This window comes from Cynocephalus volans, chromosome 3 (assembly GCF_027409185.1).
Source record: "Cynocephalus volans isolate mCynVol1 chromosome 3, mCynVol1.pri, whole genome shotgun sequence".
NCBI classification, from domain to species: Eukaryota; Metazoa; Chordata; class Mammalia; order Dermoptera; family Cynocephalidae; genus Cynocephalus; species Cynocephalus volans.
The window spans coordinates 60,642,063-60,657,652 of record NC_084462.1 but is presented as its reverse complement, the minus strand read 5'-3'; the positions used below and the strand labels follow the sequence as shown (position 1 = coordinate 60,657,652).

At 38.3% G+C, this 15,590-nt stretch overlaps 1 protein-coding gene across 1 annotated transcript in view; it reads left to right on the top strand.

Annotated features, from left to right (window-relative positions):
• The window catches only part of ABHD17C (abhydrolase domain containing 17C, depalmitoylase), a 58,789-nt gene extending 46,798 nt beyond the window's left edge, over positions 1–11,991 (top strand). Inside the window, exons 2-3 of the mRNA XM_063089353.1 lie at positions 5,855–6,034; positions 10,940–11,991. Of these exons, the coding sequence (XP_062945423.1) occupies positions 5,855–6,034; positions 10,940–11,159 (400 nt within the window). The 3' untranslated portion in view covers positions 11,160–11,991. The remainder of the gene's footprint in view (positions 1–5,854; positions 6,035–10,939) is intronic.
• Positions 11,992–15,590: the final 3,599 nt, after the last annotated feature.

Here is a 15,590-nt window from a genome sequence, read left to right as displayed (position 1 = left end):
GGCTGTCGTAGAGTACCACACACCACCACCAGTACGTCTTGAAGACATGCTGTGAAAAGAGGCAGACACAACAGAACACACACTATATGGCACCATTTACAGGAAACTTAAACCCGCCAAAATTAAGCTTTAGGGATAATTTAATTGGATAGTGAACCTATAAAGAAGAGCAAGGAAGTGAATCCCTAAAAGTCAGGATAGTGATTAAAGACAGGGGAAGGGATTTTAATGGGGAAGAAGCATGTCATTTGAGGATGTTTGTAGAATGCTGGATACAGTTTATGTCTCACGAGTGTTCCCTTAACAAGTCATTAAGCTGGACATTTGTGTTTTGTGAATTTATCCATATGCTGTTATATTTCACGCAAATATTTTTAAAGTTTACCAGATACTTCAGATATAGAATCAGCCTTCACAAAACTGTTAATAACTCACAGTAGATTTTGTGCTAAAAATAAACCCTATAAGGAAATATGAGGCCATTAAAAATTATGTGTCATAAAGAGTTAATATGGGGAAAACTCATGTTAAAATGTTCAACAAAAAGCAGCCTACAGAAATAGGGTCACAATTATGTTCCTTAAATAAAAATCTATATATGGAAAAGGAACTTGAAAGCAATATATGGAAATGGTAATAATGATTATCTTTACGTGGTGAGACTGAGTAATTTTTCTTCTTTCAAATTTTTTATTCATAATTTCTTTTCATTGTTGAGAAGTGATTTGTTGAAGGGGAAAAAAAGGAAGCAGTATTGCTGATCCTTTTTGCATGGAGCCAATAAGCATGCTGCTAACTGCTAGTGTTCATAATTTCACAAGGGCTTGGAAAACTGTACCGTGCTAGTCAAATGTTCAGATTTGTCAGTACTGCATTAGGGACTTTTTCTCTGCTTTCTCCTGTCTTTACTATGCTGTCTGACAACAAATGAGGAGCTGGGGAGGTGTAGAGATGGGGTAGGGAGACAGGTAATCCTTTGAAAAGTATCAAAGATTGTTAGTAGGATTGTAAGAGGCCTCTATTCCAACACCCTTCTTTTGCAGATGAGGATGATAAAGTGTGTTGTTTTCACCGTACCACTGAGATTTTTTTTTCCCATCAAAGTAGAAGACTGGTGACCTATACCAATGTTCTGTAATAAGTATCTGAATTACTTGGGAAGTTATTACTATTTATTTTTTAAGTGTAAATTCACACTTACAAATTCTGATCCAGTGGGTTTATGGATTCTTCAAACTAAACGCTGATTGATATTGATCAGGTTGGACCCAATCCTAAGGTGCCTTTAGTTCTCAAATTAAATTAAAAGATGGGGGCAGGGGAGAGAGTGAATACTTTCTAAATTTGTGTAAGGGCTGCCCGGTTTGGTGTAAAAATAGGGCATTTTAAGATCATAGCTTAAAAATAAAAGATAGCAGGATCAAGTGAAAAAAAGTATTTTCTAAAAAACATGAACAGTCCCAAAGTCCAAAACCTTTATTCTGAAACAAAAAAGAAGTTAAACCCTACCAATTTGGAACAAGACAGTAGCTTCGTAGCAGCCAGAAACAATATAGGTAAAGTGGAAGACATGTTCATGCAGGATTTTTTTTTTTTGCAATTTTAATTATGATTTGCTATTTTTAGGGAGGAGCATCACAATGGCAAAAGACCAAAAGCGATTCCTCCTAGCAAGCATCACCTCTGTGGGCAAGATGCAGGGGGACAGGAGAAGTAGCAGCGGAGGCCTGCACACAGTGTGTCTTAAGTGCTTTCAGTCCCTCAGGCTGTCTTTCAAAAGTGTGTTGTCCCAGTACACAGGCAGACACTGCAGGGTGACCGCAAGGCTGGAGGCCAGGCCTCTGCGGTTGTAGGTCTGGCCGTTCTACTTCCATGCCCATTTTACCTCCCTGGCATTTTTGGGAGAATTGCTGCTTCATCGCATCAGGGCTAACCTTCCACTTGAGCCCCGCATTCCCAATCCTCCCAGAACTTTAAGAATCCCCTCCCCCATCTCCATAGAATTTCAGTCTTTCTTCTCTCAGTGCTACACACATGTCCAAGTCCCTGATTCTAAGAAAGTCCCATCTCCATCAGTGCTTCGTGCAGTAAGCTACCTCCGCATCTCTCACCTCCACTTCCCACCTACTCAGCCCGAAGTCCCTAACCCACCACCTTTTGCTTCTCATCCAGTTCAACTTCTCCTCTGTGTTTTACAGTGAGATCGATGGCTTTCTTCTTGAAATCCGTTTCTTGGCCGCTGAGACACTGAGTCACTCGGGGTTGCTCCTCCCATCCCTGCCCCACACGAGCTTGGTCCCCTTCACTGGCTCACCTTCCCCAAGCTGTAGTCTTCCTGCATTTTCTCTCCAGATGATTTCACTCAACCCCATGACTTCAGTTGCTAACTATGCTTTCCTTCCTCCTCCCTCCCTCCCTCTCTTCTTTCTTCGCCATTTGATTTCTTATGAAATGCCCATTTTGTAAATGTCCATTTTTCATGTTTGGTTGTTTGTCTTATTGATTTGTGGCAGTTCTTTACCTGTTTTTTATATGAGACCTTTGACAGTAATACATGTGGCAGGTGCCTTTTCCCACTTGGTGACTCACACTTTCACTTTATCAGTGGTGTCCTCTGATGACCAGAACTTCTTCATTTGAACGTGTTACAGTTTGTCAGTATTTTCCTTTGTGGCTAGTGCTTTTTGTGTTTTACCTGGGGAGGTTTGCCTGTGAAAACTCTGAGTTGCAAAGCATTGGTTATCATGAAGGATACGAGTCTGCTGGAATCAAATGTAGAATTTGTAGAGACTGGTACTGGGTGTGTCCTGGTGCCCATGAATGGAACACTAAGAGTTGACGGTCCCAGGTGAGATAGTCCCCAGATTCTCTGTAAGGCCTAAGGAGATTCTGATCTCTGAGGATGGACTGGTTCAGGATGCTCAGAACAGAAAAAGCTGCATGTGTGAGTAACCACAGCAGTCCCCTCTGCCCTATCTGGCAGGCTGTGCCTCTTGGGCCTGTGCTCATTTCTAGCCTTATTCAGTGTAAGCCCAAGCTCGTAAAGTCTCGTGGTGTGTAAAGTGGAAGGCAGAGTCAGGATTTCGAAAACTTTGTTTGACTATAGTAATAAAAAGGGAAATCACCACTTCCTTGTGACCATGCTGTGTTATCCCATGTAACTCTCACAGTTCTTCAGATTGGATCAGTGAAGGTAGGTGTTAGTCTGATGCCATTAATCATCTCTTAATCTTCTGTCCTTCATTCATTAACTGCCTTCAATTTTCATTTCCCCCTCCTTATATTTTCTTTGATTTATAATTTTTTAAATAATTGATAGCAAAATTTACTGCCTGCCACAGGAGTGGCAGTTTTGGAAAGAGCCTCCACCCTCAATGTGGAAATTGGGGACTCTCTTCTCTCCAGGTGTCTGCTGACTCCCCCAGTGCAGGATCCAGTGGCCCTTATGCTTTTTGGGGTTGTAGACCACTTTGAAAATCTGACGAATATTGTGAGGGAGGAAGAGACCCCTAATATTATTTACGTTCTCCCCCAAAGGGTACCTGAACTCTAGATTAAAAACTCCTGCTGAGACTACCCTCCCAGTCCATTAAGGAAGGAGCTTGGTGGCAGTTGCAGTTGGGGACCTCCCTGGGGTAATGTCCTGTGCTCTGGCGTGCTGATCACGAAGCAGTGTTCCTTTCTGACACTGCTTGCCATTTAGTCTTCAGTGAGGACTTTAAAATCCATGCCTCTCACATAAGGATTTTGGGCACAGGATGCTGCTGCATGAATTCCTTCCTCACATCTCACCACCAAAACTCCTTTTGCCCAACTTTTTTAATGACCTGTTCTTCCAAAGGAAATGAAAACCCAGACAAGAACACCAGGCAAAACCTGTGTCTTGGGACACTCTTACATAACACAGTTTTATTAGATGGTGTCGGGTCCCAGGGCCACACAGATACTTCACTTTAGAAATAGAGAGTAGATCCTGTTTTTTAATCTTTTATAATCTTTGATTCCTCTTCCCTTTAGGAGTCTGAAGAGTCCCTTACCTGATCTCCCTGCTTCCTTTCCATGCATCTGTCATCTCTCCTGCATGTCCCTAAAGATGAATCTTCTCAAACTCTGCTCCTCTCACCTTGCCCTTGGACACTCCAGTGCCCCCTCACCTTCTCTAGGACAGGCTCTAACCCTTTAGCTTCCTATTCAAGCTCTCCCAGCCCCATCCCTGCTGACATCCCAGCTCTGCTTGGGCTCAGCAGCCCCACTGAGCTGCTCTGGGCTCTATCCCAGCCCTGTGCTTTCGTTCTGCTGCCTTGTGGGCATGTTTTGCTTCTCCAGTAGAAAGCCCTTTCTATCTACATGAGTTCAGATCCTGTACCCTTCATGGCTGATGAGCCCAGATGTTGGCTCTGTAAAAGCACATCCCAGTGCTTGCCTGCTGGAAGTAGCCACTCCTTGCCCGAAGTCCTCTTAAGAGCCCACATTTTCCTGTGGAGTTTCATGGAGCGGGGGGAGATAGATTGAAATCTTGCCATCCCCCTCAGCTATGGGTTGGTATTCTGTTCATTGAAGGCTGTTGTCAGGAAGCATTTCATACTGCCCTGTAAGCCACAGTAGGTATTTGTTCCAAAAAGTGTAACTGCTAGTTCACAGGCTTCAGCTTTACCAGATAAGGTCAAATGGCTTACCCAAGTACTTGTATCAATTTGTATTCCTACAGCAATGTTAACAGAGTTTCACTTTTCCATGTTCTTGCCATCTCTTGACATTATCTGACTTTTTCATTTTTGTCCCTCTCTAGGGTATAAAATAATGACTCATGGATTTAATTTGCATCTTCATGTACTAACAAGATTGAGCATCACTTTGTGTGTGTGTTTGTGTGTTGAGCATATATGTCTTCTTCTGTGCTATGTCATTTCTTTTGCCTAGTTGTCTTCATTTCTAAGAACTCTTTACATATTGTGGATTTCCTTTGTAGGTTAATAAGAGAGCATCTGCTTTCCTGGGCTCCTTCTATGTTGTTCCACCACCATATCTAGGGTGCTGCCTTCTTCTGCATGGCTCTGCATGGGCTACTTCCCACCAATGGAAGGGAGAAGGGAAAAGAAGAGCACACTGTTCCTTTAATGCAGGGATCAGTTAGCTCATGTCACTTCGGCTCACATCCGGTTGGCCAGGCCTTAGTTCTCTAGGGACAACCACCTGCAGTGGAAGCTGGGATTAGCTCGTATTCCACAGTCGTTTACCCAGCTAAGAACTGGAAGAGAACGAATCAGAGACCATTGATGGATTGAAAGACTCAGAAGGGTTTAGCCCAACAATAGGCTAAAGAAAATACAGTTGTCTTCAAATTCATTGTCTCCCAGTAAACCTTTTTCTGATAAATGTTAGTATCTTTCATATCATTAAAAATTTCACTTGAAGAGGTCTTAATAATATATTACAGTTTACCAAACCTGCTTTTGTTTTTACTTCAGTAATGCATCTGTGATTATCAAAGAAAATATAAAGAGGGAATAATAGGAAGTGAGAGGACTGTGTCGATACTTCAGTGAAATTTATAATGCACATATTTAATTAATTAGCCAGAAAAATATGTCATGTTCATTATTTTTGCAAAATGTTGTGGAAGACAGAATCTTAGTCACTTAGTACTGAAATAGGCACCTAACATTTGTTTTTGTCAAGTTCACATTCATTTTAAGCTAAATCCTACAAGTTAAATGATATGGTTTTAAGCTGGTAGATGTGGGAGTTTTGTGGGTTTAAGATATTATTGCCCCCCCCCCACTCTCTCTCACTCACTCACTCTCACTCTCACTTCATACATGAGCTAATGGCATGCAACCTCTGATTTCTCCAGATATGGCGTAAGTCCTGAGAACATTATCCTCTATGGTCAGAGCATCGGGACTGTCCCCACAGTGGACTTGGCCTCACGGTATGAGTGCGCAGCGGTCATTCTCCATTCCCCTCTGATGTCTGGTCTGCGTGTGGCTTTTCCAGATACCAGGAAAACATACTGCTTTGATGCTTTCCCCAGGTAAGTTCAGTGCTGTACAGCATGTGCTAAGTTGGCCAGTGATCTGAGTTCAGATCTGATGCTGCCATGAACTGTATTAATGTGATACACTAATATATATTAGTGACACTGCCACTAATTAATATTTATTAAATGCAGCCATAAGTCAGACCCTGCTGAGCGCCATAGGGATGTGGGCAATATGATACATACACATCCAGAGACTTTATCCTCCCGGGCCTGACTCATTTGTGAAAATCTTCCAGATGATGTATAAGGACCTTGAGTGCCATGATACCTGGGATTAATTGATTCAGCTGTACTATGCAGGTTAAAAAAGAAAGCACCCGCATATCCTAGAGGAACTTACAGTTCAATGTCTGTTCATTCACTCAGAGGGACATGCATTGTTGAATCAAAAATAGCTACATGCAGTGTAAGAGTTCCATGTCACAGAAAGCTATGTGCAGAATGTGTGAGGAGGCAAGTAGCAGTTGTCTAGCTCAGATAAAAACTACCAGCAAGCACAGTTCTGGAATTTCTCTTTATTTTTGAGCCAGTACAGGTAAGGGAAAAGGTGCCATACTCAGTTAATCTTTGTAAATAGAATAAAAAAGGTAAAGTGAGTTACATGACGAGCCAGGTTTTGATCTTTGGTAACTGGCCATGGGACAGTATAAGTGAATAACCCATCTCCCACTTTAACCAGAAGACATTGTCCCCTGCAAAGCTGTCTGCATCCATCATGGGAGGCAGAAGAACCAGAGCCCACTGCCAGCCTGGGAACCCTCCTTCCAGCCTGCTAGAGGCGGCAGAGCAGCTGCCAACCTAACCCCTGCTGTTTAGTTCTCACTAAGAGAAGGAAGAAAAATGTGCTGAAACTATAAAAGCAATGAGCACATTGGTTTCTTGAATACCTCTGTTTGGGCGTTTTTACTTTTTTTTTTCTTTTTACCCTAAGATGAGGAAAGTATTTTTAATAAACATATTAAGTCTTTGCCCTCTGAACTTTTCCCACAGTACATTGCTAAAGCAGCCTGAGATTGTTACAAAAGCCCTGGCCAGCTCACATTGCCATTTTATAGAGAAAGCCTCAGCAGAAAGAATGTACAGTTTCAGGATTTTGATTCACCCATTAATTGCTGTCATTCTGCTATTGCTGGGGAAAAATAAAAAAGAACATCATTTGGTTACATAAACATCTGTTACACAGACTGTCTTGTTTCACAGGAAGAAACCTTCTGTTAGCACCCTGGGTGAACTTTAGTTCTGTGCAGTTTATACCAGGATTCAGTGAGATTTAGCTTCATGGGAAAGTTGCACTGCACATTTCTAGCAGCATGGCTGGGAATGCTAAGTAGGGCTAATGTGCGTCTCAAGTGTGGCCTTATTTGTGCTGAATTGGTAATGAGAGGCCAGTTTCTGAGAAGACAGATATTTAGCATGTTTATGGGAAGCCATGCCAGGAGTTACCCTGGCAACGAAACAAGTAGGTTTTTTCCTGGCTCTTAAATTAGCATATACCTTAAAATACAGCCATGACAACTAATTCCAACTTATTAATTAACAAATTAACAACTAATCTTATGCTGAGTTTGTCTAATGCACCAGACGACAGGTTGTACATTTCATTAATGTACAATCCTTAATCTTCATTCACAACAGCCTTAAGAAGTTGGTCCGGTTACTATACTCATTTTACAGATTAGGAAACTGAGGCTTAGAGAGGTTAAGTAATTTGCTTAATTAAGGTTGGTGATTGGACACAGCAGAGAGACCATTCCTTATTCAGTATTGTACATTATTAATATGATAGTTTTCAGATCATTAATGGTTGCATTGACTTTCCTCATTAATAGAATTGGTGAATGTTTTTTTTCAATGTCCATCGCTACCAAATGGAAGGAGCATCTCTGTGTTCCTTTCCTTAAAGGAAGATACTTTTACATTTCCTTTTAATATTAAAAAAATAAAAAATAAAAGGAGTTCTGATTATTATTTCATTTGTAATCCTTTTTTTTTTTTTTAACCTCCTTTACATTATGATCAGACAATGGCATTAACTTCAAATATACTCTCCAGGCAGTAGAGATTCTCTTAAATTGTGCAGCATGGAGCATAATGTAAGGTCCATCATAACTGCTAAGTAAATGTCTTTTTAATTGAGTGTAATTGAACTCTCTTAAAGGAATTTACTTAAAATTAAATATAGGGGAGAAGTGGGTTTCCAAGTAAGATTACTAATCTGCAAAATTGAATACTGCCACAGTGGCTCTGATCTTTGCAAATTACATGACTGATGAGGTTTTGCAATCTTTCTGGAATGTCTTGAAGTGGTCAGCAGCTTCATGAGCTGTTAATAAAGTCTCTGTGGCAGTGGTTGTAGATCTTTGGGATGCGTAATTGATGTTAGAGCTCTTTGTTATCTCCACAACCTCATGCCTGCTATTTAATAATCTTTCTGAGCTTCAATTCCCTCCTTGATAAAACAGAGCTGGTCATTTCTTTCTTGTTGCGTTTCATTGAGGATTAAACAAGATTTTATATGTTAAGTGCAAAGCACCCAGCTATGGTAAATGTTTAATAAACGTTAGCTGCTACTTTTAACAAAAAGATTCCCACAAATAATACCATTTTGTATCCTTTTGTAACTTTGACTAGGATCAAATATGGAAAGAGAAGTCAATTATAAGAGGGCCTTTGGGAGGAGGACAGACTGGAAAGAGATTTGTTTCTTTCGATTTATTTGGAGGTTAAATGACTGTTGCCCCATCGGAGAAGTCACATACATACCCAGCCCAACAAATGCTTAAAGTCTTTGAGTTACTGTTTGGGATACGCTTTCAGAGCCTGAAGCACATTATTTTGAAGATCCTCAAATATTCTTTTGAGAGTAGATTTGATTTTTGTAAACAATCAGAAGTCTTTCAGAGTCAAATAGCTAAGTAGTGCAATTTTTATCCAAAAATGAGCCATTAGCTTTTATGAAATGGGGTTTGTATCTTGTTAATCAATTCTGAAGGTAGCTCTTGAAAAAGAGTTCTGAAAACTTAAGTGGTGGTGGATTAAGTGTCCAACTTCGCAAAGAGACATTCATTCAGATATGTTAATTTCTGGCCTGTTTATTTAAAAAAAAAATATCCTCTTTCAAAAAGTAGGACTATAACAAAAATATTAGTTACTGATGCTTTTAGGAGTTCTGTTTTTAATAAAATACTTTAACAAAAACACAATGGCTAAATGCAATGTGGCATTCTTGATTGGCCCCTGGAACAGAAAAAAGACATTAGTTGAAAAACTAGTGAAATCCAAATAAAGTCTCGAATTTAGTTAATAGTAATTTACTGACATCGATCTTTAGTTAATAGTAATGTACTGGCATTGGTTTCTTAGTTTTGACATATATACCATGGTTACATATGATGTTAACCTTAATGTATGATGTTAGGAAGTGCATTAGGAGTATATAGGAACTGTATTGTTATCTTTGTAGCTTTCCTGCTTAATAGGAAGCATTTTTTTTTTTTTTTTTTTTTTTTTGTTTGACTTTAAGAAAGCTTTTATTACTCAAAAGATAGTTAAGCATATCAACTCTGATTTCTAAAATGTATTTTAAAGATTTGTAAAACAAGGCTAATTCTAGAATTATATAGCATTAATTACATTTTATTTTTAATAACTTAATGTCATGAACTATTAAAAATATTACATTTGCATCTGCCAGTTTACACATTTTTGTATTAACCTAGAGAAAAACCGATGTGAAAAGTTTCCATGCAGTTACAAAGGCAGCAACACATGCTGTTTTCACAGCAACTTATTGTTATTGCCTCAGAACAGACCTGCACATAAAGCATCAACAAAAAATACCTACCACCCCACGCCCACCAAAAGACCGCACCCTTTCCTGTCCCCAGCAAAAATTACCTGGTACAAGCAGTGACTTAAAAAAATGCTTTCTTAATAGGAAGCATTTATAAAATGCAGATATCTGAACAAGCTAAATGCTTGTGCAGATAGATGGGACTCTCCCCCAAGAGTTTCCTCCTCAAAAGGCAGAAAGAACGCTCAACAGTTTAGGACAGTTCATTTTTAAAAGTATATTTATGCAAAGTCATGGCTATTTCTTTGAAAGAACATACCCAGCCTCAACTGTGGAAGAGATATAAGCAGAGGGAGAAGCAAAGATACGTACAGAGCCATAACAGAGTTGATCTTCTCCATGAACATCCAACAGGTTGCAGCAACCAAGAGGGAAAACATTTGTGACTTCACATAGACCAATGATCTGATCTTGGTGAAGCAGTTACTTTTTCATGCATTTGTTACTCAAGAAAAACAAACAGACAACCACTTAAAATACATCATTCACATTGTCATTATCTTGTGGTATCAGGTAATGAGAAAACTGTGCTCCTGTACTACCTGTCCCTAGAATTTTCCATGTACATGTCAGTATCCTAATACCTACAGATTTCCTATAATACTGTCATCAGCACTTTCCACCTGCAAAACATATACTGAATTATTCCAAAATGAAAAATTTATTTAAGAAAAAATGAATTACTAGAAAAAATAGCGGGGGAAAATAGCCAAACCATCATGATGTGTAGGTTCGTCAACTGTAACAAATGTACTACTCTGGTGGAAAATATTGATAATGGGGGAGGCCATGCATGTATTGGGCAGTGGGTATATGAGAAATAAATATCTATGCCTCCCTCTCAGTTTTGCTGTGGACCTAAAACTGCTATAAAAAATAGTCTTTAATTAAAAAAAAAAAAAGAAAGAAAGAAAAAACAGTGACGCAGTATTAATATCCTTTCCTGTGGGTGTTGATTCGCTTATCATTAAGTGTGATGTATATTATATGTGAATGTAACTAAAGGAGTCCTTTTTTTGCTCCCCACCCCTTTTGTTTTGCAGCATTGACAAGATATCTAAAGTCACCTCTCCTGTGTTGGTAATTCATGGTACAGAGGATGAGGTCATCGATTTCTCCCATGGCCTAGCGATGTACGAGCGCTGTCCGCGAGCCGTGGAGCCCCTCTGGGTGGAAGGGGCTGGGCATAATGACATAGAGCTTTATGCACAATACCTAGAAAGACTAAAACAGTTCATATCTCATGAACTTCCTAATTCCTGAAGACGACCACTTGATTTTACCTCATTTACTGTGAACAGCAGAGTCCTCTGTTTTGCACATGCTTTAACTGGATAGCTGTAATGACTTTATAACCATGAAGAAGTGCCCAACCTTTAGGGTGTTCTAATCAAAGAGCTGATGAAATCTCAGTCTTTTGTATCTAGAGGTGATTCTACTAATTCACACAACATGTTAAATTGAACAGTCGTGATTCCCAGCTTCATCGCTTTGCAGGAATGCGAATGAGAGCTGAATGTGGGGACAGTTTTCTAGTGCGATATTAAGTGTGCTCACAAGTTTCTCAGCCTCATCCATCACTTCTGATTTATCCATGCAGGACTCAACCTTGTCTTCACTAATGTTCTCAGTATTTGACATGCAGCTCTCTTTCAGCCACTGGATCCATGGGTTCAGTCCATTTGTGAAGCTGTGATAGTGTAACTGGAAAACTGTGGTGGTGAAAATTCCTTTATTAATTTTTGTTAACATTCTGATCTTTCCCCAAACAAATGAATTGAAGGGTAATTTACTGGAACTATCATAAGCAGCTTCATCAACTGTAACCATATAAATATAACTGGAATATTCTTAAACAAAAGGAAACTGGGGGTTTTTTAAGTGTAAATTTATTACTGGCCAACAGAGTTTTAATATTTTGATTGGTTGGTCTAACAAAGAGCCTAGCCGACTTTCCTTCTATAAAGTCCTCCTTGTAGGCTTTTTTAAAGTACTGTACATATTTGCAATTACATTGTGCATAGATTCTTAATGGGTAGTTTTTCTTTTGTCAGGCTATTACAATGAACTACAGATTCCTTGTTTGTAATGTAAATGATTGAATACATTTTGTTAATATGTTTTTATTCCTATGTTTTGCTATTAAAAAGTTTTATAACATTTCCAAGACAAAAATTTCAAGTTTATGCTTTGAAGAATTTATGTAATTAAAATTTCACTAAACTAATCTTTTTTGTTTAGGAGTTATTTGGGTTTTGACACTGGAGTTGCGCCAAATAAGCATCAGAAATGTAAGATGCTTAAAATTGCTACACTACTTGTATTGGTTGGGGGTTTGGGTCCGGGGGTTCTTTGGTTTTAATTATTATTATTATTTTTTTTTTCAAATTTAAAAGCCTTAAATGTACTGTGAGCCTCAGATCGTTGTACAACTGGATTGCGGTTGGTTGCCAGTTTGTGTTCTGTTGTTTGGATGCAGCACAGTGGTTGGTCATGGAATAAAGGATGCATGGATCAGAATGTGTGGGCTTGTGCAGTTTGTTCCTTCATCTCTCCATCAAAGAAGATAGTGAATAAGAAAACCATATTTTGTCATGACTTAAGAAGAAACCCTTGGGGCTTACAAACTTCACATCCTTTCTCAAGGTACATGCTTTTGTTCTATAAAAGACCTAAGATTACTTTGGGTAGAAGCCGATATATAAAACATACAGCAGTAAAATTCAGGTCCTATCTAAGAGTATGCAGTGAATTCTGGCTACAAAACAAAATGAGTGAAGGCAATCGCATTGTAACCTTAACCTGTCTAGGAGGGAGAACAGTTCCTGTTTCTTTGGGAAGCCTGAATCACTTGTGTTCCATGAGTCTTTTCAGCCCTTTGGCCACCAGACCAGAAAAAGAGCAATTGAAATTAACCATGTATTAAAAGAAAAGAAAAAAGAATGAGATGCATATCTCATGTAGTAACACCCAAGAGAAGCAATTGAATAATGATTTAGAATTAATAAGGGAGATTAATAAAATGGTGACAGACTGAATGTATGAAAATCAATTACCACCCAATTTATTGGTAATAACTAGTTAGAAAATGTCACGGACAAAAAAAATCCATTCACAATAGTAGTATATGAACCACACTCTGTAATGAACTTGGGTTGTGGACCAACTCTCTCAGTGAGAACAACTAACACCACGGAACAAAATGGGACAAACCTTACACAGATACATGACAAGAAAATAACAATTATGTAGGCCAAATGCAAAGATGAGAACAGACAGGGAAGAAAAGTATTGAAGCCAGTTTTCAATTAGAAGAAATGTGCTGGACCAGGTTAACCTGAGCGTTGATTTTCCAGTCTGTTGGAGCTCAGGGGGCAGTAAACAAAACCCAGAGCACCCTCCAAGGCAGGGAGTATAATTAGAAATTGCCTTCATTTAAGGGAAATTCGTATGATCATCTCACTAGACACAGAGAAAACATTTGATGGAATTCCAATGTCTCATTCGAGATTAAAACATAAAACTCTTATCAAACTAGGAATACAAGGAAACTTCTATAGGGAGGGATTATCTCAAACAAAACAAAATAAAAAATAAGGCTTATACCAAGAGGTAAAACATAGGAAACCTTCCACTTTAGGAATTAGCAGTAATATTCACCACCCTCTCTCTGTTCAAAATTACACAAACGATTCTAGCAAGTGCAGTAGAGTCAAATGAAAAAGGTATAAGACATGGAAAAGAAAGCTGAATATGTTCTAAAACAATTACTACAATGGTTGCATAACTTAATAAACTTACCAAAAATCATTCAAATGTACATTTAAAATGGGTAGATTTTATGATATGTAAATTATACCTTAATAAAATTTTAAAAGAGAAATGGGAAATATTCTCAGATTATGATTGTAGAAAACCTGAAGATACATACAAATTGTTAGGTTTTATAAGAGTTAAGGTTGTTGTTAGACACAAAATCAATGTACAAAAATCAACCTTATTTCTATAAATCAGTAAAAATGTTTTTAAAAGCCATAAAAAAAAAATACCATTTACAGTAGCATTATAAACATTGAGCACCCGAGAATAATCTACCACATTATATACAAGACATTCTGGAGAAAATAATGAAGTCTTTTTGAAAGACATTAAAGAAGACCTAAATTAGAGAAATACCTTGTTTATGTATATATGGATAAGAAGACTCACTTTTAAAAATACCAATAAAAATCCCAAGTTCTTTTGTGGACCCTGACAAGGTGATTCTGACATTTGTATGGAAGAGCAGAGAGCCAAGACTAGCCAGGGTACTCGAAGATGAGAAAGGTGGATGTACATACATACATTATCAAATCTAAAGATTTCCAGGTGTGAAGTGTCATGACAAAAGCCTCAGTCCTTTCACATTTTAGAGTCTAAAAAGTCTTGCCTGACCCCCAACTCTAGGTTAATGCTCCTCCAAAGCACTGCCTCAGTATTCTGTACTCCTCTGCTCACAGCAGTTATTAATGTAATTAATAATAATTATACCATCACTAATATTCCTTTGTGGCTAACATAATTTCACAAGTTCTAGCCATGTCTTAAGACAAACAAACAAAAAAAAAGAGGTCCATTTCTCATGCAGTAACACCCAAGAGAAGCAATTGAACAATAATTTAGAATTAATAAGGGAAATTAATAAAATGATTGGTGACAAAATTAATATCGAAACCACAAAGGAATACATTTCTAGACTTGGTTTATTAAAAATATAAAATTTTCACATTAAAAAAATAGCACTCTGGGCCGAGCCCGTGGCGCACTCGGGAGGGTGCGGCGCTGGGAGCGCGGCGACGCTCCCGCCGCGGGTTCGGATCCTATATAGGAATGGCCGGTGCACTCACTGGCTGAGTGCCGGTCACGAAAAAAAAAAGACAAAAAAAAAAAAAAAAAAAAAAATAGCACTCTAATGACATGGGGATAACATAAAATATGTGAGACAATGTAAAAATACACAGTAATCAAGAGGAGGCACACTGTATAAAAGCACAGGATATGAAGAGACTTCAAAAATTGTAAGAATCACATAGGTCTAATCAAATAATGAAATGAACACATCAAATATAGATTTAAATAGTGAAAATTTTAATTATAAAAATTAAATTATAATTTTAAATTGTAAAGTTGGTATACACATTTATAGTATAATCTTTGGTGGTGAGAGCGGATGAATGGGCACTTTAGAATTACACTGATAACTTCACACATTGAATAGATACAGACTTCCTAAAGTACACTCTGAATCAAAATCCTAACAATGTTCAGCCATTTATCCATTGGCTTCTAGGATTTATAAGAAGATGAGATAGACATGTATGGGACAATCACTGCTGTACTCTTGGTAATAGTAAAAACTCATAATCTGTTTCCTGCAATAGGGATTTAGTTACTATGTCTATACAATGAATTACTCGGCAGCCATCATAGTTGATGCTATAGAATAATATTTAGTGACATGAAAAGATTTTCATGATGCATGTTGTATGATAAAACTGGTTACCAAATAGCTCATGTGCTATGATTCTCCTCCCTACCCTCACTCCTCCTGCACACACTCAACCTCGGACAAACAGATGGCTATGGACCAAAATGTTAACAGAGGTACATTTTGGTTGATGAGGTTTAATTGTATCTTCAATAAACCTCTACAAA